Consider the following 26,573-nt stretch of genomic DNA (forward strand, 5'->3'; position numbering starts at 1 on the left):
ATACATTGAAACTAGTGAAACATTCAGGGTTATTACATCCGATCACTGACTCTGTCCTGTTTCAGCTGAATACCAGTTACTGTGCGGTAACCAGGCTCCAGGTTTCATCATTGACATCCACACTGGAAAGCCCGTTGGTAAGGTCATTACAGCGTCAACTGCCATGATGAGTGCTTTTAAACATATGACAAAAACCTGCAGTTTTCTGTTTGTTTTTGTGCAGATATTGATGAGTGCAGAGAGATCCCTGGTATTTGTGCCAATGGTGTGTGCATCAACCAGATTGGCAGCTTCCGCTGTGAATGTCCCATGGGCTTCAGCTACAACAACATACTACTCATTTGTGAAGGTGAGACACAGTGTTATCATCTGTGTTGACCATTGTTATTTCCTTTTACTTTGTCCTGTACTACAATGGAAATACCAATGACCTGTTATAAACCAATAAAAGAGATGACTCTTTGCTTCTGTTTTTGTCCTTTTTATGTCTTCCTCTCTCTCTTACTGCTCTAATGACTACCCTCCTCGCACTGGTTCTCCTCTTGTGACCTTTGTACTTACAAGACTGTTAAATGTGATATAATAGGTACTTAATCCTGCCACAAACATAAATCGCACACACCACACATTCAGTCCACTTACATACACACGTACACAGATACACTCACATAAATACAATGATACTCACTCACTGGTCAAGAGACATTTTTACAAGCTGTCCACTCAGTGGAGCTAATGCTGGCATTTTCCACATGAGTTATGTCCTTGTAAAGACAGTATAGTGATTTTGTTTTAGAGACCTGCTAGGACATTCAATCATCCAGAACCTGTCGACGTCACGCTGAACTGGACCAGAGCCAAACCGGCCCCACTATGTTTTCTGTCCTGCTGTCCACAAACTGATGACCCACTCTGAGTGGACAGTTATAGAGCCTGTGATTGATTTCCACTGGTTTCTCTCTGTCTTCTCTCTGTGCAGATATCGATGAGTGCAACAGCGGGGACAACCTGTGCCAACGAAATGCCAACTGTATCAACATTCCAGGCAGCTACCGCTGCGAATGCTCGCCAGGCTTCAAACTGTCCCCCAGTGGGGCCTGTGTGGGTGAGTCCGGTGGATCTGACAGGCCTTACCAGGGTTTCCCATTGAAAAGCAGCAGGGATTTATTGTTACAGTGGTATTTCATTTGTATTTTTTTTGAGAGCTGCTGGAAAGTTGCTTGTAAATTTTAATTTATAACTGGAATTTTTACAGAACAACTCCTTTATATAGTATATTTACATTGTAGCTGAAATGAAAAAATTCTGGGCAGTTGGGATCTGTGATAAAACAGTAATGAGTTTTTGTTTGTCTGTAGAGTTGACTTTGTATATATTCTCAAAAGAAAGACTTTTCTTATTCTCATTTTGTTGAATAAGAACTCAGATTGTACTTGTTTTCTGTATTTTGATTTAATGTTGCAAAGCATTATTACAGAAGTATTTTGCGCAAGAAATTCAGGCTCGTTCATAAATAAAGTAAATTGTTTAACATTGGTTTTCAAATATACACACGGAGATTTGAGGAAAAATACTGAACAACAGAACTGAATAAGAGACTCATTTTTTCAGTCATTTATACAACATCTGAACATACGAATTCAGTTTCTCAATACGATGGATGTATTTCAGTGTTTTAACACTGTAAAGCAATAATAATCAACAGAAAAGTAATAACAGATCAGTTCTATGAACCAGTGTGTCTGCCTCTTTCAGACCGTAATGAATGCCAGGAGATTCCTAACGTGTGCAGCCATGGTGAGTGTATCGACACACAGGGAAGCTACCGCTGTCTTTGCCACAATGGCTTCAAGGCTACTACAGACCAGACCATGTGCATGGGTGAGAGGAACCACTTTAACCCACACTAATACACACATTAAAACTCATACACCTATAATTGAGCCTAAACAATGTGTGTTTGTTTTAGACATCGATGAGTGTGACCGACAGCCCTGTGGTAACGGCACCTGTAAAAACACAGTGGGATCCTACAACTGCCTCTGCTTCCCTGGCTTTGAGCTCACACACAACAATGACTGCATGGGTACAAAGCATTTACTACTCTGCTCTCAAAAGGTTGAAGTGTCTGCTAGGGTTTAGATTTAATATTGTTAAAGACTGCATTGGCACCTGCAGCTATACGTCTGTACGGCTTGTGTTTGCTAAGTGAACATTTGAGAGAGAGAGAGAGAAAGAGAGGTAGGTCCGTACTTACTGATAACCCCACCCCCCCGGTCCTATGAATTATTCACACACATCCCGGTCCGTGCGTGCCTCACAATTTCACTCTGCAGGCAGTCTCTGAAAGACTGAACCAATAAATTCTAATCAGAAATATGCTGCCTTTTTTGTTGCAATATTGCTTTTGGACACATCAAATAAATTGCAGATACATTTGATTGTGCTGTGTTTTTAAATGTTTTCAATAAATTTGGCAATGAAACAGGTTTGTCTGTGATGAAAATCACAAACAAGCCAGCTTTTAAAGAAACGTTTCATGTTATTAAAATCATGAATATATTACTTGAGTTAATTTATTGTTTCTGGCTGATATCCCAAATATGAGGAATGTCTTGAGAGCCCTAATTTTGTCCAATGTTCATGTTTGTACAGACATAGATGAGTGCAGTGCTCTGCAGGGTCAGGTTTGTAGGAACGGACAGTGTATCAATGGACTTGGCTCCTTCCAGTGTCTCTGCCATGAAGGTTATGAAAACACTCCAGATGGGAAGAACTGTGTCGGTAAGGAAGTATTTACAAAAATAGTAATTGTGTGGGCAGGGAATAATGTCTGCAGTCAGTACACAGACATGAACCCACATTTCTAGTTTTGATGTTGACTTGTTCACTTTCTTCCAGATATCAATGAGTGTGTGAGTCTGCCAGGCACTTGCTCTCCAGGAACATGTCAGAATCTGGATGGATCCTTCAGATGTATATGCCCACCTGGCTATGAAGTGCAGAATGACCAGTGTATAGGTGAGATGCAAAAATACCACACACACATACACACAATGGAACTCATTTACAAGTAATGTCCTAACACAAGGCTGTCAGATTCATATTTCATTAGCATGCTTGCTTAACTCATACACTATTTGCAAAAAAAATGTGGACACATTGAATTTAGGTGTTTCTTTTCTAACAGGGGTCTGGGCTACAAAACAGTAATGACAAATGTCATAATATATTTTTTAGTGTTGTCAAATGATGCAAATTTTTAATCAAAAATAATCACAGGGTTGCTGTGGATTAATTTTGATTAATCACAATTAATTATCATTCATTTTTAATCTATATTAATCATGTTTCATTTTGCATAAGCAACAGACTCAAGAAAGAAGGTAATATATATGCACTTACCATGTTTGTCGCAAGCTGGGCGAGGTGTTAGCTGAAGTGCTAGCAGAATCCCTGACTAACACATGCTTCGCATTAATGTGGTATTTTAAGCTGCAGAGTGTGTCTCATAATTTATGTCGGTCGACTCTTCCATCTTGGGTTTTTTTTAACCAAATTTCCCATCCAGAGGGCCAACGTGCTGTTCAGCGTCTTCCATCTTTATCAGTTAGTTCTGCTGGCTGTCTCTATTGGATCAACTGTCCATTTGCGTGTGCGCAACGGTAACTCTACTTGGACAAACTGCCTGAAATGCACTGCCAGAGACATTCAGAGTTATTCTGCGCTGTAGATGGGTTAATTGCATCAGAATTTTTAATCAGATTAATCGTGATGATGAATTAATCCACATTAATAAGTTAATTTTGAAAGCCCTAATATTTACCTTCGCCAAGGACGGCAGAGGTTATGTTTTCAACTGGGTTTGTTTGTTTGTCTGTTAGCAAGATAAATCAAAAAGTTATGGACAGATTTTCAAGAAATTTTCAGGAAATGTTGAAACTGGCACACGGAACAAATGCTTAAATTTTGGTGGTGATCGGGGGGACACAACTGATCTGCCTTAGGTCTGCGCTCTCTGAGTGCTTTTCTAGTTTTATATTGGGATAATTATCATATTGATCATTAATATTGATGTTTATATGTCAACTCAGCATGGACATCTTACAGCGGTAGCCATGATGTGTCCCAATATTTTGTCCATACAGTTTATGAACAAAACAATCAATATTTCCTTAAAGTTTAATGGGAGATTTTTCTTCCTAAGTGACATGTGAAGAAAGTAGATGGTTAGTTGTGGTAGAAGATTATTATTTACAGTCAGAGCATGAAAGATAATTTAGAAATTCTGAGGTAGAACATTTAAAATCATAGTCATGGATGAAAAAAAAAATCAATGTTGAGAGAAAGTAAAAACCATCTTTGAGGCATTTTGGGCCACAAAGATCCAAACAGCCCCCAGCAACCAAAACCATCTACTGATCTAAACTGTTTAATACCTGTTGATCCACTAATCCTGTCAATTCATGTAAATAATTGGTGTAAATGCAGTTTGGCATCTTTTCATGGTCATCAGACATGACCCATTTGGACGTTCAGAGGCTCCGTAGTGAACATGGAAACACCTGTTAGAAAAGAAACACCTGAATTCAGTGTGTCCGCATACTTTTGTCCATATAGAGTATGACTTAGTCAATTATGCTATGAGGCTAACAAGATGTGTTGGACATGTGTTAAGTAGTAAATCTCATTAGATGCGTATTTAATATGCAGTTTGACGTTTCACAACAGAAAATGTTATGGGAAAGGCAAAGTTTCAAAAAAGGGTGGTGATTTTAGCCTTTTTCAAAAAACAGTAAACACAAAAAAAACATTAAAAAAAAAAAAAACATGTACTGAGCATTTAATTAACGTGATTGATCAGTTGACTGATTAGCTGTTTGCAGCATTTTTCCAATTAAGTGCTGAAACATGAGGGAAAGCACAACAGTTAGGACAGATGAGGAGACTGAATCCATTCAAAAAGCAGATGGAAAACAAGTTTCAAAATGTTTTACCTCTTTTACTCTGACTTCATTAAGCCACCTAATTTATTTGCTCCAAACCAGTTTATGTTAATGCACATAATTTGCAATTTCTTTTTTTGCAAGTTTTTAAAAGTTTACTTTAACTTCACCTGAATTAGCTTAAGTAAATGCCTCATTAGTCCCCATTAAAAAAGCATGAGAATGCGAGTGCAGGGTCATATACACATATGGATCAGTGGTGGCTGCTCATCTTTCAGACAGGGGAAGCTCATTGTCAGCTTACATCAAAAAATTTGTCAGGTTTTTTAAACATAAATTCGTCCCTCCTTTCCTTTTTAAGAAAATGGTCAGTGACCTTATCCTACCTTATCGTCTTGTCAGGTGTTGATCTGCCCTGCTGTTTAATTCAAAGTTTCTCCTCATAAGGAAGACTATCAAATGGCTTTGCCAAAATTAGGTCGACAACATTAGCAGTCTGCCATCATGTGCACCTTGCTAGATAGCTAGTTCATTCCGACCTAGCCGACAGTTTGATTGCTTTAACTATCTACACAACGATATTAAACTCGAACAAGAAATGATTAAATTATGTAACTGAAACAAGAAAACATTGAAATTATGTTAAATTGAAACAAGGAAGTACAATGAGTGTGTTTTATTCACAGTACAAGAAATGAACAAGTAATTTCGTAGTGGTTTCTCTCTTGATTTCACAGCAGAATGCACGACGGTATTAAACTGAACTGTCAGTGAAGGAGTAGATCTCAAAATAGCTGTCAATCAAACGGGATTCAGCCTTTCGACTGATCATCCAATCAGCACGTGGGATTCTGGCGTCCAGCCCGGCCAAGCTCCGCCCACAGCTCCATTCACCCCCAGAGATGCCCGGCGTCCGGGGGCGGGACAACATCGTGGCATTTATCCAATTACCGTCCAGTTTTGAGGCAATGAAAAAAACTGTTCCACTCAGTCCCATTGAAGCCCATAGACACCCGGCGTCTACAGGCAAATGCACTGAGCAGAGATCGAATGAGAAAACAGCGCAACTGGAATGTATGAGAAGTGAACAACATCGAGTCCATTGATTTGTGATAAAGCTGATTCTGAACAAACTCATCTTTGTGATAAACGTGTTCTAACACATTTGTCGTCAATAAAATGTCAACACAACCGTACGTATGTAACCATTTAATTTTCGTAATTTTAGGGGAAGCCGGGCTTCCCTTGCAGTCTACGAGAAATCACCACTGATATGGATACAGAACTCACACAGAAACAAAAGTCAAAAATGCCTGGATAAAGAATCTGACATGCAGACTCCAAACTTCAGGAATTGTGAAGAAGAGGTACTGATGTAGAAGATGAACAGTAAATGTCATATTTAGCAGCATCACTAGTGGATATTGAATGATAAAACCTGCTCACTGAACACTGCATCACATCTTAATATTATCTACTCCCAAATCTGATGATAAGTTGGCCAGAAATGTTAAAAACATGTGTGAGATCCTCTATAGGTTCTATAGTGGTTTTGCGTGAGTAAGACAATTTCTCATCTGTTATATCAAAACACACTTTCTGTAGTTTGTCACCTGCTGTGTCTATAAACATGCGGTGTACTTTAAAGATGCTGATGCTGCACTCAATGATGGATAGTATATAAATGTGTAGAAGAGCACAGCTGTTGGATGCCTCTGATTATATGACATAACATTTGGTTCAAAAATGTATTATTTCATTGTAATAATATTCCTCCTGTATTGTATTGTTGTAGAATGGGAGACGATGCAAGAACCTGTTATTTTGCACAAACATGTTAGTTCTCAAACTGTGCTCTTGAGTGTGCAGAGATTTTATTCTTCCACTTACAACAAATCCCACATTGGAGAATGAAGCCCTTTAACCACCTGGTTCTAACAGCCTGAGGGTTAACATAATGTCAAGATGTTAGAGACAAGATGGAGCCATCTGGTCAAACACACTTACATGCTCCTACAGTCTTCTCTCAGTTTTTTTTTTCTCATCCCCCGTGTTGTTTCACCTTTCTTCTCAGATATTAACGAGTGTGAGGTGGAGCCCAACATCTGTCAGTTTGGCACCTGCACCAACACCCCTGGCAGCTTCCAGTGCACCTGCCAGCCTGGCTTTGTACTGTCTGACAACAAACGGCGCTGCTATGGTGAGGACAGACCTGTTAGATAAACAAATCAAATGACAGCAGACACTGTAGAAATACTGCTGTGTCAACATGAACTATGAACATGGTGATCTGACATGTGCTGGAGGTTCTTTTCTTTGTGTTGTAAAAAAGCTGAATCTTGGATCTACTGTTTTTATTCTTTTCTCATGGCAGATACCAGAGAGAGTTTCTGTTTCACCAAATTTGAAGCAGGAAAATGCTCTGTGCCAAAGGCTTTCAACACCACCAAGGCAAAGTGCTGCTGCAGTAAGATGCCTGGTGAGGGCTGGGGGCTTCCCTGTGAGCTGTGCCCGCGAGAGACTGAGGGTGAGGAACACATGCACACACATGCAATTAAGGCATACGCATGCACAGCATGACATTTCTACATTAATGAAGGTGTCCTTTTTTTGTGTGTCTCCAGCTGCTTTTGACACTTTATGTCCCTACGGCCATGGAGCCCTGCCTGGACCGGATGACACCAGAGAAGGTGAGCACCACTACAGCCATCGGATCAAAACACAATCTTAACAGAGAGTGGAAATCATGGCAAGCTGTTGTGTTGTACTTAAAACTAAGCTTGTTTGTCTTGCCTCCTGTAGATATGAATGAGTGTCTGGATAATCCGGGTATCTGTCAGAACGGTATCTGCATCAACACAGATGGTTCCTTCCGCTGTGAATGTCCATTTGGATACAACCTTGATTACACTGGAGTCAACTGCATTGGTGAGTTTCTGCACATTAAAGAATAATGTGCAATATTTTTAAATGATTGGCAACTAATACAACATACTGTATTAGAAACACAAAATGCCAAATAATTCACAAATAATTGAGCATTGTCATAAAACAGGCCCATGGTTAGCCAGATAAATCAGTCTCAGAAGGCATCTACAAAATCAATATCTTGGCAGCAGCACCTGGATCATATATTTTCCAGATTGTACCTGTTTCCTGCATTCCATCCATGTGCTCATTTGGGCTGCAGCCACAAGTAACTGCCTTAAGTCACACATATGTTATTAGTTAAACTGCCTCCTCTAACTATTCCTGTTTGTCTTTTCCAGACACTGATGAGTGTTCCATCGGAAACCCATGTGGAAATGGGACATGCACCAATGTGGTGGGAGGTTTTGAATGTTCTTGCCAGGAGGGCTTTGAACCAGGACCAATGATGACCTGTGAGGGTGAGTAGAGATGCTGTCAGAGAGAGCACATTCCCATCAGCTCAGATTAGTGTTAAGTTTAGAGTTAACTTAAATTTTAATTTAATTTTGAGCTAAAGAACAACTGAATTTCCCTGAGAGGATGCGTAAAATTAATCTCGCCGTCTCATAACATTTAACCAATCAGTGTCTCTTTTATTTTAGACATTAATGAGTGCTCCCAGAATCCTCTACTCTGTGCCTTCCGTTGCGTCAACACCTTTGGTTCTTACGAGTGCATGTGTCCGTCTGGTTATGTGCTACGAGATGATCAGCGCATGTGCAGAGGTGAGAGAGCTGATCTCATGTTCAGAAAAAAACACTTATTTCATCTTGCTCTCTATAAATTTGTGTATATTAAAAAATTAAATGTCTGTGGTGTCTCTTACTGTCTTTTATTTTTACTTTCCAGACCAGGATGAGTGTGCAGAAGGTCTGGATGACTGTAACTCTAAGGGCATGACCTGTAAGAACCTGATTGGTACCTTCATGTGTATCTGCCCACCTGGTATGCAGCGCCGACCAGATGGAGAGGGATGTATGGGTGGGTAAAAAGCTTCTACCATCCTGGAGATTCACTCATCTCTATTTCTTACATCTTGAACCTTTCTTTGCTCTGTACACTGACAGATCTGAACGAGTGTCGTGCCAAACCTGGCATCTGTAAGAACGGGCGTTGTGTCAACACAGTGGGGAGTTACCGCTGCGAATGCAACGACGGCTTTGAGCCCAGCTCCACTGGAACCGAGTGTATTGGTAAGATGACTACAGGCAGAAAATGGGCTATGAAAAACAAGAAACTGTACAATAAGGGAAGAGTCCATAAAGAATGCAAGACAGCCAATATAATATAAAAAAGACTAAAAAAGACAAGACTATTATTTAATAGCAATAATAATAATGTTATCCTTACCATCTCCACCACTAAAACCTGACATGACACAACATCTGGCTGTTTCCTTTAGACAATCGCAAAGGCTACTGTTACATGGAGGTTTTGCAGACCATGTGCCAGCAGTCGTCCACAAACAGGAACAGTGTGACCAAATCTGAGTGCTGCTGCAATGCAGGCCGAGGGTGGGGGACACAATGTGAGCTCTGTCCACTGCCTGGTACCGTCCAGTACAAAAAGATGTGTCCACTTGGACCTGGCTACACCACCGATGGAAGAGGTACTGGGATGTGTTTGGGTTTGGGTTAAGGCTGTGGCTTTACTACAATTACTACAATTTACTACAATATACATTTACTTTAGGAAAGTAAGGAAGGGAAGAAGAAAGAAAGAAAGAATGACAGACAGGAAGGAATGGAGGGAGAAATTAGGAAAAAGAAACAAATGAAGGAAGGAAAAGAGGAATATTGATAAGAAAGAAAGAAAGAAAGAAAGAAAGAAAGAGAAAGAAAGAAAGAAAGAAAGAGAAAGAAAGAAAGAAAGAAAGAAATTGAGCCAGGGCAGGACAAAGGAAGGAAGAAAGAAAACGAGCTAGAAATACAGGAAGAAATAGAAGAAGGGAGGAAAGACAGAGATAAAAGACAGGGAGGGAAGGAAGGAGCAGGAAAGAGAGGGAAGAATTAGGGGATATTTGGGGGAGAGGAATCATGGAAGGAAGGATAGAAGGAAGAACTGAAATAAAACCATCAGTAAGGAACCCATGACATCATAATGAACCTGTATAAGACATTGAGTGAACCCTTTCTAAGTCGTTACTCTGCTTCCAGATATCAATGAGTGTCTGGTGATGCCAGATCTGTGTCAGAACGGTCAGTGCATCAACACCATCGGATCCTTTAGGTGCCACTGTAATGTGGGCTACAAAACTGACTTCACTGCAACCTCATGTGTTGGTAAGAGTCATGTGATATCAATTCCCCAGCGTTTTTACGACCATCTCTGCCCACAGAATTGAACTTTATATTCCTTTCCTGTTTCCCAGACATGGATGAATGCGCTCTGTCTCCGAAGCCCTGTAACTTCCTGTGTAAAAATACAGAGGGCAGTTATCTGTGCTCCTGTCCCAGAGGATACAGCCTGCAGCCAGATGGAAAGACCTGCAAAGGTTCGTGGATGCTTCACTTTTATATCCCACACATTTACGTAATGACATAGCTCTATAAAAACACAAGATGCTATGTAATTGTCTCTTTTATAGGCAAGTGTGCAGTAATCTTGTTGCCTTTAAAACATCAGTGTTCTATTTAGGATTTATCGCTGCACTTTATTGATCATTATAATTCTACTCGTCATAGTTTAGTTTGAAATGAAATAGTTAGTCTCATTTCCTTTTTACAATGTGTTATTGCTTTGAGGCTTCATTCTCCATTATTTCATTGTTCTTTTTTTTATTTTTTTTTATAAGACCTGGATGAGTGTTCAACCAAGCAGCATAACTGTCAGTTCCTCTGTGTCAACACTATTGGAGGATTCACCTGCAAGTGTCCTCCAGGCTTTACACAGCACCAGACAGCCTGTATCGGTAAGTACAGTAGGAGAATAGAGGAGAATATATTTATTCTGAACATCAGTTAGCCTATAAAGACCCAGTGCTACTTTTGTGGCAGTTCCCAAATTAATTTTCTCTATTTTTAACCTTTCTTCAGTGATTTATCAACATTTATTCTTATATGATGCTCTGTGTTTTGTATTTGAAAGTGAAAATCAGGTATTTTCCTATATTTAATTTATTGATCGTGTAGATGTTCAACCCAACTCCGTGGGTTTTACTGGTGAATGTCAATGTTGTAGAAGATAACAGTGTTTCCACGGTAAATATGGAGCCTCTGAAAGTCCAAATGGGTCATATCTGATGACCGTGAAAAGATGGCAAACTGCACTTTACACCAATTATTTTACATGTATTGATAGGATTAGTGGATCAACAGGTATTAAACTGTTTATATCAGTAAATGATTTTGGTTGCCATTGGATGTTTGGGTCTTTATGGATTAAATGTGATTGCTAGAATATAACATCATTGTTTTTGCTCTTTTCTGCAGACAACAATGAATGTGCAGCTCAGAACAGCGCTTGTGGTTCCCGGGCTTCTTGTGTTAACACGCCTGGTAGCTTTAACTGTGAATGCTCTAAAGGTTTCTCTTTGGACACCTCAGGCCTGGAGTGTGAGGGTGAGCACACCAAACACATATGTGGACAGTGGCAGGTCTCAGTCAGGGTTACTGAAAAACCCTGGAAGTGACATTTACATATACACATTATTGTGGTTTTTACACTTGTCCCAAAAAAGTAAGTTTCCTAAAAAGCGGCTAATGAAAATGAACATTTCACTAATATTCCTGTTTACATGCTGCTCTTCATACCCCAATTAAAAATAAGGGTTTCACAAAATCTTTCTGTGGTGGCAGATGTGAATTCAACTTCCCTCTTTAATTCCTTCAGATACCGTCTGTCAGATTTGTTCAGATCATAACATTTAACAAAAGATGTGTTTCTCATTCTGACTAAAAATATGGATGTTTCATTGGAGCATCCATTTCTACCAGAGCATGACTGTAAACAGGGTCTCCGCAAATGACATACATGTTCTGAATATGCTGTATACATACAAATATGTCAATGAATCTTTATAAAACCAGAATAATATCATCATATTTCATAGGTCTTAGCTGGAAAATACTCTTTTGGGAAAAATGTCTAATTGATGATATCCAACAGGCTGTGCTGTTTACACAACAGCATTCAACTAAACATAATCTTTTGCCAGTACAAGACTGAGGAGCATTCATATTTGGAATAATGGTGGAATATTACTTGTGCATATTACCCTTACTGTGGCAGAAGCTGTGGTTTTACTGGTTGTGGTTCTGAATTCTTCATTGGATATTGTCTTAGATGTGGATGAGTGTAGCAGTAACCACCGCTGTCAGCATGGCTGTCAGAACATGCTGGGAGGTTACCGCTGTGGCTGTCCTCAGGGCTATGTGCAGCACTACCAGTGGAACCAGTGTGTTGGTGAGTTACACTGACTGTTAGAGTTTTATTTTGACATTAATGAACATGAAGAAACTTAAGATGGCCTGGTCATGGTAACTGCCATATGGCTAAACCTAAAGAATCTATTGGTGTAAGAGAACCATGAGTCCTATTAATGCACTTTCAAAGTTAGGTTAAGTGGAGATTCTCATGTTTCCAGTACCACAGTTGTGTCCTTTGATGATGCAGAGGCTCCATATTGCACATGGCCACAGTGGTCTTAAGCATTGACTCATCGTAGTTTCTTTGTCTCAGTCAGTAAATGACTAAAAATTCCCTTTAAAATGAATCTGAGTTAGCAGTAAAAATTAAAAAAAAAAAAAAAATCAGCTTTTTATTATTTTAAATAACTTCAGGTAAACCCATCCATTTTTGAACAAAGCAAAAGTTGTTACTTTAACTGAAAAATAAATACAAGAGATCAGACACCTAATATTTCTTCAAAGTCTTTGAGAGCTGACATAGAACAATCAGTATGCACCTCATAAACATTATTTCTCTACTTCTGTCAGTTGTAAAATCCTTCCTGCTGTGTAAGTTCATTTGATTATCGTACAATAACAGGTTGCAACACTGACTTATTTTCCCACATACTACAGGGTGTCCCATAAGTCTCCATACATAGGAGACATAATACATTCCATACATATATGGTTATAACATGTATTTCTGTATATTTCTTCTTTATAGTTCTTCAGCAGTGGAGGACACGCATTGAAATGTGTTCCCGACAAAATGGCAGTCATATAGAGCATATTATATAAATAAAAATGGTTTATGTCAAGAAACGTTTATTTTTCCTATGTATGGAGACTTATGGGACACCCGGTATATATTTGTAAGGTATAAGTTCTACATACCTTCTCTTCTCTTTGTTTTGTATTACATCTTTCTTTGTCCTTGCAGATGAAAATGAATGTCAGGGAGGATCGGTGTGTGGCTCTGCTTCTTGCTACAACACACTAGGCAGCTACAAATGTGTGTGTCCCTCTGGATTTGACTTTGAACACAACGGTGGTGGCTGCCAAGACGTGAATGAATGCACTATGGGCAGCAACCCATGTGTCTACGGCTGCTCTAATACTGATGGAGGTTACCTGTGCGGCTGTCCTGGAGGGTTCTACAGAGCTGGACAGGGGTGAGGAAACCCAGACCTCAACGGTTTGATTTTCTCATGATTCAGCATTTGATTATTTTATTCAGAACAGGCTGAACTATCTTTCCCTGGTTTCCCTCCAGTCACTGCATCACAGGCTCAGGCTTCCCGGGCCAGCTCACCGACGGTGATGACGATGACAGTCTGTCTCCAGAGACCTGCTATGAGTGTAAGATTAACGGTGGAGGAAAGAATGGGCGGCACAGACGCAACGCTGATGAAAATGCCATCAATCAGGTACATGTGGTGACAATCTGCTTCACAGTACTTGTCCTGGCAGCGTTGGGCTTATGTTGTGGCGAAGCCATTTGCATATAATATTTATAACATTTCCATGTAAATTGTTAAATCTGGAAGTGTCATATTTTAAATATTTATCTCGATCAACTTGTTTTTGATACTTGTGGTATAGTGTTGTTTTCTTGCTTCTATTAATTGTGTCATAATGTGTTACGTATGTATGTATGTACTTGTGTGTGTGTATATGTATGTGTGAGATGTATTGATATGAGAATTTCAGATCACGGTTATTGTGACCAAAATTATCACGGTCATCATTATTATCACAGTATTGTTGAAATGTATTCAAAATGTTCAAAATGTACTTAGACACACACTGAAATAATTTAACCAAGTTATATTTTGAAAAAAACAAATAAAATAACATGCACAATGTACTTCCTGTGGGCAGAAACATTAAAATATTAAATATTAATACGTAAACATCAAATGTGCATCAAACAATCAAATGTGCATTGAGGATGGCACCTTATGGCCATAAGAGGTACAGTATCTGCACTAGGGGTGAGAACTGATAGGATTTTATCAATATCAATGCCATTGTTGATTCTGCTTACCAATCCAATTGCTTATCAATTCTCCTATCTGTTCCTGAGTGGTTTTTTGAGTGGGAAAAAAGTCAACCTACATTGTGTGACACCAAGTATGCATGTCCACGCAGTCGTATAAATTGAGCTTTGCGCGGACATGTCTGGCCGACGTCTGCTTTGGGTCCACCTTGTGTATGTGTGGATGTCTGTGTAGTCAAGTATGTCCAACTCTGTTGGGGCCTTTAGTGCCAGCAATGTAGGCTATACGTGTAAGAAAAGTCAGTCACAACCTGCCTGTTATTTCAGTTGGTTTTTAATCAACATTGTACACCCCCCCCAGAGGATGAAATTAATTCAGCAAAAGTAGGGATGTAAAAACCAGATGGGGGGTTGATCCCCCCCAAACAAATCGCACCCTGTATGTAATGTATGTATATATATATATATATATATATATATATATATATATATATATATATATATATAGTGTGTGTGTGTGTGTGTGTGTGTGTGTGTGTGTGTGTGTAAGAGTGTGTGTTTATATATGTATGCGTGTATATGTGGATGTATGTGTGGATGTACATATGTATGTATGTATCTATATATGTGTGTATGTACAGTATGTATATATGCTTGTATGTACGTATGTATGTGTGTGTGTATGCATGTATGTATATGTGTATGGGTGTATGTATTAGTTCAGAAGCTGGACCCCAAAAAGAGCGAGACTGCTGAGTAAACAGGCTAGTTTCTCCACCTGAACACACAAAAAAACCCAACAATTTATGAAATTGAAATAAAAGTTATAATGAAGTGGAGCTGGATGAGGTGGTATGTTCCAACCCTTCAGTAATGACTCCACCTAAATTAGAAAACCTTTGGAAACATGGTGTGGTTCATTAGAAGGAACCAAGAATCACAAAGAGCACTAGTTCAAGAACCAGAACTAAAAGTGCTTTATGAATCACTATTTGAATAATTTTTTACTTCATTCTCCTTTTTTTGCCCCAGGAGCCTGTGGTGAGCATGGCCAGTGTGGACACCCAGAACTCCATCCCTATGAACCTGTCTTTAGCGTCACTGCTGAACAAGGAGCCTCTCCTGGAGCTCCTCCCCGCCCTCCAGCCACTGGAGCACCACATCCGCTATGTCATCACCCATGGCAACACTAACGAACACTTCCGTTTGCTGGACCGCCGTGATGGCAAGAGCGTTCTCAGACTGGGCAAGAGGCCACCTCCACCTGGATCCTACAGGTTAGAGATCACCAGCCTGCGACTGTTTGGGCCACGGAGACTACACCAGCTGGAGGAGCAGCATGACACTGACTACCTACAAGGGGAGATAGGAGACGCCCTGCGCATCAAGCTCCACATCCACCTGCACTGAGCTGAAAAGTGTGCTTCCAGTGCTGCCCTGGACTGATTCCTGAAGCCTGAACCCCTTTTATTTTGACCTTTAATCTAACACTCCCTCTCCCCCAACATCTTTTCAGGACCATTACCACCAACAGGAGGGAATCAAGGGCTATTAAAGACTGATTCAATCAGCCTGACTCTACCACCACTTTGTTACTGTTCATGGTATTATACAGTATGTTTTTATTTTTAATATACCCTGTGCTCATCCACTCCTTTCTGACCCAGCACTCATTCTCCACTGAAAGAGCCAGAGGAGGAGATGACAAAGAGCTGCCCAGTCCTTGACCACGGTCCTCCTAGTGTATCCGAGTCCAGATGAAATGGCACAGATGGCCCATAAGTCCATGAAGCACTTTTGTAGACATGTAAAGCAAAGAATCACACATTAGCAGAGAAGTGCTGAGAGCGGCCAAAGCTGCCTATTACGCATCATGTATGGTAGTATTTAAATCACAGCACAGCAGATGGCAGTTCATCTACAATATATTGTTTGTTTAGTGGGAGAAAGTGATTTATGAAGGGGGTCAGGTGCTGTCTTGGTGATCCGAGGACTTGTTCACCTCTCTGTCATCTCGGTATAAATCACAACACTGGGGAACAAGATGTTTTTGTCCACACCCCTCTCAGTATTGTATTGTGTCATTTAATGTATTTGTTTTGAAATCGTAAACACGAAGGACTGCAACATTTACACAGCATTTCAGGTTCTTATTCAAGGCTGTAGCGGTCCATTTCTAGCTGGACACCAAACCCAAGGAACAGTAAACTGTATGTGACCGACACCGGTCCTGCCCATCGGCAGCGACCAGCAGGGATTAGTGTGTTTGCATGTGTGTGCTGTCATGTGGGGGTTAGCTCAGTACTTCTCACCGTGTGTGGACACCATGCTGTGATGCTCACTTTAAAACAAAAGAGGGTGCTAGAGTGCCTCGGCATCTGTCTTCATGAGCAGGGAGTAACTCATAGGCTTTTAAGATCGATCAGGTCATGTTTTGCAATTGTTCTTTAGGGAAAAAGACTTCAGGTGCACTGATTCTGGACCTGAGAGTCCCGAGTCCAAAGTCTTTTTTCTTTTGTCAAGAGGTTTTAACTTCTCTCTGGTACAGTTTACTAAAGAAACGCCTTTGGAGAACAGAGCTGTAGATAAATCTACAATAAGACTAAGCTGACTTTATCTGACTTATGTGACTTTCTGTCGTCTTGGCCTTGTTTACACCATGAGACACACAGTTATGGTCTCAAAGGTACATGATGGAGGATGCTAACATTACCTAAAGCTGTAATGCATCACACACCAGTTTGAGGGCACACACAGGTGAACACCAAACCTCACAAAAACATATCTTTCAGGTCATCATTCAACTATCATGAATTTTTTTTTCCTCTCAAAGAGGAAAGAAGGTGCTAGTTAATACCATCTATCTCTGTACAAAGGAAGTGCAGTCTTGAATCTGGATTGCAATTTTTTTTTTTTTTTTGCCAGGTTTTTATTGTTGTGTTTGTCTTTTGTTTTGTCTCAGTGCTGAAAAACCATTATTATCAAACTTGCTTCTTGAAAATTAAATTGTATATTTTTAAGTGAAATGTAGATTTTTTTTTTTTCTTTTTTTATGTCAAGGCTGCCAAAAAAAAAGTAATACACAAAGTAAAAGTTGTGATTGAAGGTCATAAACGTTGTTGAAAAAACAGAAAAACTGTATCACATCACATGTAAAGATAAGTAACATTCCCATTGCATATTATCTGCGTAACTTGTCTGTACAATCCCATAAGGATGAATGAAACTTGACCGTCAGATCTGATGCCAAATAATCATGTTTTTCTCTGAATATTCAATGTTGCTGCACTGTTCTACAGCCTAGGCAATGTTTATAATATATAACCATTTTCTAACCTGGGGACCTTTGTATACTTGTATCTTTATTGTCAGTTTGTAATTTTTCTTTTTATTTGCCACTATGTTTAAAGAAAAAGCAGTGTGTTGCGTGTGCTTACTGTATCTCAGCTTCAGTGTGAAACTTGAAACGTATCTGTCATTATCTGCTTGCATCAGAACGCTTGTTGATGCCAGTCTCACTGAAAGCTAAAATGACAATCACCTGGTCACACCTCATGTACAAGCTGAGTATCGACAAAACAATCAACCTTCATTGGAAGTGTTTTACAAATTCTAAATGATCAAAACCAAAGATTTCTGACACAAAGTGGCAGTCTGTAAAATAAGAGCAATCAATTATAACTTCTTTGTCCAGTGACATAAACGGCAATAAAGTATTGTGCGTTATATTTTTAAGTCTTGGATCCTTGGTTTTTATTTCTATCAATATTTGGGGTGAATGAATTGATAAAAGTGATTCAAAGGTAATGGTGGAAATAAACAATGAGAAGAGGAGAAACTGGAGAGGAAAATCCTTTTAATTTTCACTAACTCAGTGTATCAAAAAACAAAGCAAATAGTCAGAAAAATATGTTGTTACCAAAAAAGCAAAGCCACCTGCTTTGCCCCTTCTAAGATGTGGCTGCCTGACTACCTCCAAAAAACCACAGTCTAAAGATTGATACGGTAAGAGGAAGGACAGATATAGCAAAAATCAGCCTCCCAAACTGGAGTTAAGAATAGAAAAATAAAGCTTTCATTTGCCTAAAGGTTGCTGTTTGCTTCATCACCACACTTGGCAGGCTGACTAGAGCAAAGGACACAACCATTTAACAGAAACTCTACTTGCAAGAGATTATATAGTTTCAGTATGGCTTCTTAGTTAAACACAGTAGATACAGTAACACACAAAATGTACACAAGAAGATTTCATGGAGACACAAACTACCACCATGGACCTTCAGAAAGCATCTGATACTGCAGTGCTGCTTCAGCTTCCAAAATCATCAATAATCAAGCACAAAAATACGTGGATTTATGCTCCTTTATCAGCACTGAACACAGGGATGCTTTGTAATGGACCTTTGTTTATTAAAGGGGCATCTGCTTGAGTGTAAACGCTAGCGTTTAAAGGTTCAGTGTGTAATATTTCATGGAGTTGCAGTTTGCAACTAACTCGTATCTCCTATTCTGATCACAAAAATGCAAAAACCTTCTACAGAGACAATGTTTGCCTCCCCTGATTTTAAGTTAACGTTATATGAATTGTAAAAAAAAAAAAAACATGATAGGTCACAGTGTTGTACATGAATGCTGGATGACACCTTCTACAAGATATAGAAAGGAAAAAGGTCTGTTTGGACAAGGAAATGCAACGTGACTGTCTGTATAAGCTCTCATTCAACAGTTGCAAAAACAGTGATTCTTAGTTTTGTTTGATTATAGGCCAAACTATGACCACCAGGACAGGTGAATATAACATTCCATGTGTCAAAAAACTGCAGTTCCTTAAACAGACACTTGTAGATGCAGGAGCCAGAATCACCAGGAAAATACACACCTTCGTTATGCAGCTCTCTCATCTCAGTCCAAATCAAAAGACTAAATATAAAGATAAATGACCTGATACTTCATGCTGTGTCATGTCAACACAGTGAATAGTATCACATGAATAGATGCAAAAATCTGTCCTATCAGACCACATGAGCTGCAATAAGCTGAAAGGTAATTATGCATTTTTTTTTCCCAGACCATAAAAAATTATGAAGCACTGTAGCTTTTAGGATGGCTCCAAAAGAGAGTCAATCCACAGACACCCCTATGTCAAAATGCTCAACCTTCCAGTAGAAATAATAATTTTTACAGACAGGTACAAAATACAGTTTTGCCCTCTAGTGCTAATTACCTCCTTTGTAACAAGAGCACAGTGGTGATTTTTATTTATTTATTTATTTTTTACAAAACTCACCTATTAAAATTATGCATACATTACTACAGTGTGGTCACTATGAATGAAAGCTTACTGCCACCTCTACCTGTTGTGTCTTTTGTCCTTTGAGTTGAATGTTTGGAAATAACTGTTAAACAATCCCTATTTTGTTTCCCGACAGGCAGCTCTGCTGTAGTTGTGGTTAAGAAGTTATCGTAGCAAAACAGTCAGAGCATTTGTACAGTATATGAAATTTTCAGACGTTTAATTTCAGTATTCAAGTTCGTAGCGCAACTTAGCAATGTTTGTTCATGTTAGCATTTTAGATTTTTCCGTTCATCCATTCATCCACCCATCAGTCCATCCATCATGAAAGGCGCATTGCCTGAGCCTATCCCAACCACCTATAGGTGAAGGCAGAATGCGCCCTGGACGTGATGACAGTTCATCACGTCCACTATTGTGGAACCGCCTCTCTGCCTCGGTCCGGGAGGCTATCACCATCTCTGTGTTTAAGAGTAGGTTAAAAACTTTCCTTTTTGATGAATCCTATAGTTAAGGTGGTTCAGGCTGCTCTTAGTTCTGCTGCTATAGGCTTAGACTGCTGGGAGACTCATCTGGACCTTTTCTCTCCTAATCTTCTCTTCTATTTACGCCCCAGTGAATGCATGTTACTGACTTGACTTCTTCCCTGGAGTTTCTGTGCTTTATCTCCTCACAGGTTTTCCCAGGATCATCACAGGTTTTCCGTGGACCAACTCTGGACCTGCTGCTTTGGTCCTGCCTCTGTCCTGCCTTCATCGTCATCACTCACTTATCAATATAGTTGTGATAGTGTTTATCATATACTTCCATAGATGGTAGAGGTTTCTATTATTTGTACTAACTGTTGTAGTAGTAGTATATCCACTGTTAATACTTGTTATGTAGTGGTAGTATTAACAGTCAAGGACCTTTGTTCTGGTTTTTAGTAATTGTACTAACACCAGCTGATCAACTTTTGACAGTTCTAGTTCAGTTATCTGTGCATCGATTGCATCCATGTGCCTTCCCTACTTCCCCCCTTCTCCCTCTCTCCACCAGTCTCTCTCTATCTCTATCTCTATCTCTATCTCTCTTTCACCCCAACTGGTCAAGGTAGACGGCCATCCTCCAGAAGTCAGGGTCTGCTTGAGGTTTCTGCCTGTTAAAAGGAAGTTTTTCCTCACCACTGTCACTGGTCACAAGTATTTGGTCCTGGAGGATTCTGTTGGGTTTCTGTAAATTGGCTTAGAGTCTTGTTTCGACCAATTCGATATGTCAAGTGTCATGAGATAACTTTTGTTATGATTTGGTGCTATATAAATAGAATTTGATTGATTGACTGATTGATTGATCACAGAACTGACATATAGATGAATAACCATTCACTCACACATTCATACCTATGAATGTTTTAGATTAATGTTTATCAGTAAACAAGAATATTTTATGTAATAATTGATAATTCAATAAAGTCACCATTTCTAACAAAACTGTTGGCTGTGAAATTATATAAATAGGAGGAATCTACACCTGAAAGTGGCATTGTCATAACTGTTTTTGTCAATGATCTGCTCAGATGTCTCTGCATCTTTAACATGACAACACTGGACTGATTTTGGCCTTTTTTTTTTAAATACTTTTTTTTTTTTTACTTCACTCTCAAAGATAGAGGTAAACTGCGCCAGAGCAGTGTCTATTTTGGTGACATGTATCACATGCGACAAAAGACATTGAACTGTTTAACATAAAATTAGATGTTTCTTTTCTGTCTTTGCCACAAAGCATGACTTTTGTAGCCCATAAAATTCAGACTTCATCAACAAATTGACCAAAAAGGATCATTCAGGACCATCATACCATTTTAGCCTCAAGTCATATTTTTTTCAGGTCATAGCCAATGATGAAAAATGAATCAGTAGTATTAGGAGAGTAAAGTTACATAGATATTACAATTTGGCCAAATATATAACTTAGGCAATTATGCTATGAGGCTAATGATATGTGTAAATGGTGGAACAATTCAAACAAGATCAAAAAAATGATTGGTCTCTCACTATGATCACATTCATATTTTTTTCAAGTTAGGTCCCATGGACAGACGGATCAAGACTTCAGTCCTCTTTAGCCATCTTAAAGCTTCAGTCTATGAACCAATGGGTAATGTCACTATGTACAGTTTATCTTATACATCAATGTAATGTAATTATGTATATTCAATTACACTTCTGCAGTTACATCCGCCCTAAATGTTACACACTGAACCTTTAAGTTCATTATGTATCAATGTTCTGTACATGAAATACACAGTTCTTTAAAAAAAAAAATGCACTGATAATATCAACTAAATTGTGGCTCAATGTAGGTTTTCAGACTTGTACTGACAGTCTCTATGTACTGACAAAAACCCTAATGGGGTGTTTGGATGTGGTAGCATGTTAGACTAGTACAGTAGGTCAGGTTAAGGCAGCTTAATCAGTTATGTCAGTCCTTTGCAATCTAACACCTGGATGAGTGTTTGGCTGTCTGGGTTTCTGGTGGTCATTGTGCCTCAAAACACATTTGTTCTAGTTACAAAGGGTCTTGCAGCCTCACATATTTACACACCACTACACGACTGCAATACACACCAGTAGCCAGTAAAGTCCGAGTCAGAGTGCAGTCACAATATTAAGTTGTTACTGTCCATCTAAATTAAATTATGCTTAAAAGATTCTATTTGTGTGTGCAATTTAATAATGTTCTGTTTTCCATGCCCCCTTGACAAACGTCTACACTAGTGCATAATCAAACTGACCCCTCTCCAGCCCCTCCTTGTGGTCAGTCCAGGATGATGCAGGCATGCGGCTGTAGGGGTCCAGCAGGATCCTGAAGCACCTGACCAGCAGGAAGATCAGGAAGAGCATGAGGAGGCCTACGAAGGCCAAGGCAGTGCGCTGCTCAGTGTCCATCCCAACCAAAGCCAGAGGGGGGCTGCTGCTGCTGCCACCGCCAGGACTGCCGGTGAGGGAGGAGCTGGCCGGGGACAGCAGCAACTCGTAGTCAAGTGTGGGCACATCATTCATCCTCCACGGGGCCCGTAGGCAGGGCTTACACACTGACTGGATTGTTGGTGTGTTGGGAGGAGGTGTGGAGAATGATGGGAAGGTGTTCATGAGGGGCCCTGCACAGGAAAAGGCCAAACTGGAAACTGGGTAGTTGGCTAAGAAGCTAAAGAGGAAGGAAGCTTAGCAGCTATATATCCCCTGTTTATGAGGTAAAAGACAAAAAAACTCAGAGTACTGGAGCTGGCTTATATCATGTTTAGACATAAGCTTTATGTGTCTATGTTGTTGTGTGTCTTGTTATATACATGCTCCTCTGCTGGCCGATTTATTTTGTCAAATTGAGGTCAGTCAAAGTGACATGACCCGTACAGGTCTAGCCCTAATTATCTCTGACAATGTGACAGATAAAGATAAACATACACACACTTCCCAACAACCAAGGACTACTTTTTAGCGTCACACATTTTGAGAAACAAACTAAACAGTCTAATGAAGCTCCACCGCTTCCTATTTAAGGAACTGACCCTCAGGCAATCACTGTTTTAGAGTATTTATCAGGGCCGCCGTGCCACATCAGCTCTAATTCTCACTTTCAATCAGAGCAGACAGGACATGACAGCACTTCTTGTTAATGCTTGTCTGATCACAGTCAAGGTCACGGTTCTTTATGGGGAGAAAATTGTGTGCAGATGGATTTTTATCACCTGGTCATGTACACCTGCACACATGAATGTGTTTGTGTGTAGATGTGTGCACAATCTGTCTTGTGTTACTGAACTAGACACACAATCAAGTAAAATACTATTTAAAGTATCTGCAGAGGCAGCAACACCAGGTGTGTGTTTGTTGCTTTGAGTTGATGTGTCTGTGTGTCGTTAATTAGATCAGGAGGTCAGTGGATTGATGGCCCTGAATATAAAGCAGTGCATCACTTTGCTGTTGTTTCCTGCTAAATGCAAAGTTTTCCCCTTTGCGTGGCTAGTTGATAAGTGGGTCAAAGCTGTCAAGTGTTTAAATAAGTCCCCTTTACCATTCCCCTTTGGGATGAGCTCTTCAAAAACCACCCTCCTTGACAAGGGGAGACATAACACGAGGTAGAAAATGAGGGAGAGAGTTCTGGGAGGGTGATTTAGTGTCTGGGAGGTGTGTTAAGTTGTCAGTCGAGAATGAAAGTGTCAGTTGACTGGACACATAATCGATGTTTAGTTTTCAGTAGTCTTCAGCAGATATGGCAAAGGGAGGCCATCAGATATTGTATCACCAGATGTTCCAGGCTGCAGCTCCTATTGAATCGCCACCTGAAACCACAAGAGGCACCATATTAGAAAAGCACTGGGACGAGTTAATAAAACCTTAACCATTTTAATTTGTGAAATAAAATGGTTGGAGAGACACAGCCCAACCTGTTTAACATAACTACCAGCATTACCTCTGCATTAGATTACATTTAGTTGGAACATTTAAGTAACAGCGACCTGTAAAATGTCTGGTTTGGAATAATTCATCCACTGGGCATCAATCTTCATCCTACATTAAACTGCATGTTACATCCACAAAAACCTCAATATTATGTTAAAGACCAACAACCTCCAAGCCACAACTACACACTAAAAAAGTTTAGACCAAGACACATTATTATGTGTTGGTTTTGTTTCTTTTCATTCAGTCATAATAATAAATACCTTGACTAACTCCCCCTCATTTTGCAAAGACACTGTTACTGTATCCTGCATCTGGTACCACCCAAAAGTATCAATTAAGTAACCAGTGACTCATTTTAAACGTATGGTTAGTTACATTTGAGCCGTGCTTAAACTGATATAGTTTATGTTTTGATTTAGCCATATGTGAAATACAGAAATCAGATGCTCCCTAACCAATAAGGTCACCCTAACTTTAGGTCTGAGTTCGATGTTAGCCAAACTAGCCAAACAGAGAACTTTTCTTCCTTATTCCAGACTAATAGTGAATTAATACAGCACTTTAATGCCACCAGAAAAAAAACGTATTTACAACCTTTCAACATCAATCAATCAATCAATCAATCAATCAACCTTTATTTATAAAGCGCTTTTCATGCACAGATGCAACACAAAGTGCTTTACAGAATTAAAAACAATTACACAATAAAAACAGAATAACAATTACAAAGAAAACCCCTCCCTCCCACCCTCCATACTAGACACGCACACACACACACACACACGCCCACACACTTACACACTTACACACACGCACACGCACACAACAGGGAGACATGGCATGGCACTGTGGATCAAGGACATATTGTACATATTGTATAAATAAATAAATATGTATTGAACATATTGTAATTTAAGTTGTCTGCATTTTCTGACTGTACAAAATATACCCCATGTCACAGATTTTCATTAATCAAAAATGTTTTCTGATTGTTGAAACTTGACCTAGCCTTCTTGTTTTTGGTGGCTGGAGAAACTAAGAGAGGTCAGCATGGCATGGCAGCGTGAGGAGAACATGTAAACTCCACACAGAAAGCCACTGGTCCAATTAGGAATCAAACTTGCAACCTTCTTGGTGTGAGGAGACAGTGCTAATCACTGTGCCACCATGCAGCCCCAGTAGGTAAAACGGTATACATGTCACTCTTGCTAATGTAAGTAAGTAACCATAACTACACTAGAGAGTCTGCCCAGTAAAACTATGTTTTATTGAATAAATAGAAGCTCTGAAAGTCACAGGCAACACGTTGCCAATCACAGCCTTCCATCTGACATAAAATTGCATTGATGGAACAATAATAATAATAATAATAATAATAATAATAATAATAATAATAATAGTAAAGTATTATTATTATTATTATTATTATTATTATTATTATTATTATTATTATTATTATTATTATAGAAGATGCACCAGAATACTCTATTAGAAAGTTCAAATAAAATAATTAAGACCAGAATGACACCTGAAGGAAAACAAATATTGATTTTTGGAGCAGCATCTAGTGGTGTCACACTTTAAGACAGGTCAGATAGGTCTGACTATGCAGGACTACTTATGACAGCTGAAATTGAGTTTTGGACAAAAATAAATAAATTGGGTCTCAACACTTAAAAAATATGGGCATTTTTTTTCAAAAGCAAAAAACACTCTCTGTATGTGCACAATACAAATAAAGTATATTTTTTCTTGTTGGTGATATGGACCACATGGAGTAGATGATTCATTCCTTCCTTGTTCATCATATGATGTGATTATTACAACCGTCTGCACAATAAAAAACAGTCAGTTAAAGTTACATTAGCCATCTGTGGATTGAATACAGGACACCAGCATCTCCTGTAATGACACTCAATTAGTGCTCAGATTATAATGTCATTAGGGCCACATTAGCAGTAATGAATGCATGATTATAAACACTGATATACCATTACATCAGACCATTTGTCACTGCACTGCACTGCACCAGTTGTTCACTTGCTGACCTCCTTCACTCCTTCTGCTCACATGATGGGAGGGAAGACAAACTGTTTTGGAACCTCATTAATAATCTAAAATAACATCTCATGTGGCAGACCAGGTTTCAAATCCTTGAAGAAATTTGATCGGCAAACCATTTTTACCTGCTCACCATTTGAATAGAGTGGTGACTGGGCTATTTGCTTTGACAAAAGTGATATGGAGAGATATGGAGAGTGCACTGTGTGGGGGAAGACAGAGGAGATAAAGGCAAAAAGTGGATGCATGGGAAGAGAAAGGCTGACAACAGAACAAGTATTAAGTACTTTGAAACTTGAAGTGAATTCTATGGATTCAGAAAAGGAAAAAAGGACAGAAAGGCAGTGATTAAGTAACAGTAATTTGCAGAGTATTGTCTCTCTGAAGAGTGCCTTATAGGCTAAAACTGAGTTGAATACATATCAAGATAAAAATAAGAATGTGGGCTGAAAACAGGAAGCTGAGAGA

At 39.3% G+C, this 26,573-nt stretch overlaps 2 protein-coding genes across 5 annotated transcripts in view; one reads left to right on the forward strand and one right to left on the reverse strand.

Moving 5' to 3' along the window:
* Nucleotides 1–18,041, forward strand: part of fbn2b (fibrillin 2b) — a 151,155-nt gene extending 133,114 nt beyond the window's left edge. For both annotated transcript variants that reach the window (XM_030132057.1, XM_030132058.1), the window contains 24 exons: nucleotides 66–137; nucleotides 224–349; nucleotides 980–1,105; nucleotides 1,756–1,881; nucleotides 1,970–2,086; nucleotides 2,656–2,784; nucleotides 2,902–3,021; nucleotides 7,021–7,146; nucleotides 7,321–7,473; nucleotides 7,571–7,636; nucleotides 7,749–7,874; nucleotides 8,216–8,335; nucleotides 8,519–8,641; nucleotides 8,766–8,897; nucleotides 8,984–9,109; nucleotides 9,319–9,525; nucleotides 10,073–10,198; nucleotides 10,288–10,410; nucleotides 10,711–10,827; nucleotides 11,348–11,476; nucleotides 12,201–12,320; nucleotides 13,248–13,479; nucleotides 13,581–13,734; nucleotides 15,339–18,041. In XM_030132057.1, coding sequence (XP_029987917.1) covers nucleotides 66–137; nucleotides 224–349; nucleotides 980–1,105; nucleotides 1,756–1,881; nucleotides 1,970–2,086; nucleotides 2,656–2,784; nucleotides 2,902–3,021; nucleotides 7,021–7,146; nucleotides 7,321–7,473; nucleotides 7,571–7,636; nucleotides 7,749–7,874; nucleotides 8,216–8,335; nucleotides 8,519–8,641; nucleotides 8,766–8,897; nucleotides 8,984–9,109; nucleotides 9,319–9,525; nucleotides 10,073–10,198; nucleotides 10,288–10,410; nucleotides 10,711–10,827; nucleotides 11,348–11,476; nucleotides 12,201–12,320; nucleotides 13,248–13,479; nucleotides 13,581–13,734; nucleotides 15,339–15,716 — 3,374 coding nt within the window. In that variant the 3' untranslated portion in view covers nucleotides 15,717–18,041. The remainder of the gene's footprint in view (nucleotides 1–65; nucleotides 138–223; nucleotides 350–979; nucleotides 1,106–1,755; nucleotides 1,882–1,969; nucleotides 2,087–2,655; nucleotides 2,785–2,901; nucleotides 3,022–7,020; nucleotides 7,147–7,320; nucleotides 7,474–7,570; nucleotides 7,637–7,748; nucleotides 7,875–8,215; nucleotides 8,336–8,518; nucleotides 8,642–8,765; nucleotides 8,898–8,983; nucleotides 9,110–9,318; nucleotides 9,526–10,072; nucleotides 10,199–10,287; nucleotides 10,411–10,710; nucleotides 10,828–11,347; nucleotides 11,477–12,200; nucleotides 12,321–13,247; nucleotides 13,480–13,580; nucleotides 13,735–15,338) is intronic.
* Nucleotides 18,042–21,966: 3,925 nt separating this feature from the next.
* The window catches only part of ctxn1 (cortexin 1), a 46,320-nt gene continuing 41,713 nt past the window's right edge, over nucleotides 21,967–26,573 (reverse strand). For all 3 annotated transcript variants that reach the window (XM_030132133.1, XM_030132134.1, XM_030132135.1), the window contains one exon: nucleotides 21,967–23,920. In XM_030132133.1, coding sequence (XP_029987993.1) covers nucleotides 22,347–22,730 — 384 coding nt within the window. In that variant the 5' untranslated portion in view covers nucleotides 22,731–23,920 and the 3' untranslated portion in view covers nucleotides 21,967–22,346. The remainder of the gene's footprint in view (nucleotides 23,921–26,573) is intronic.

The sequence above is a fragment of the Sphaeramia orbicularis genome, chromosome 4, assembly GCF_902148855.1.
Source record: "Sphaeramia orbicularis chromosome 4, fSphaOr1.1, whole genome shotgun sequence".
NCBI lineage: Eukaryota > Metazoa > Chordata > Actinopteri > Kurtiformes > Apogonidae > Sphaeramia > Sphaeramia orbicularis.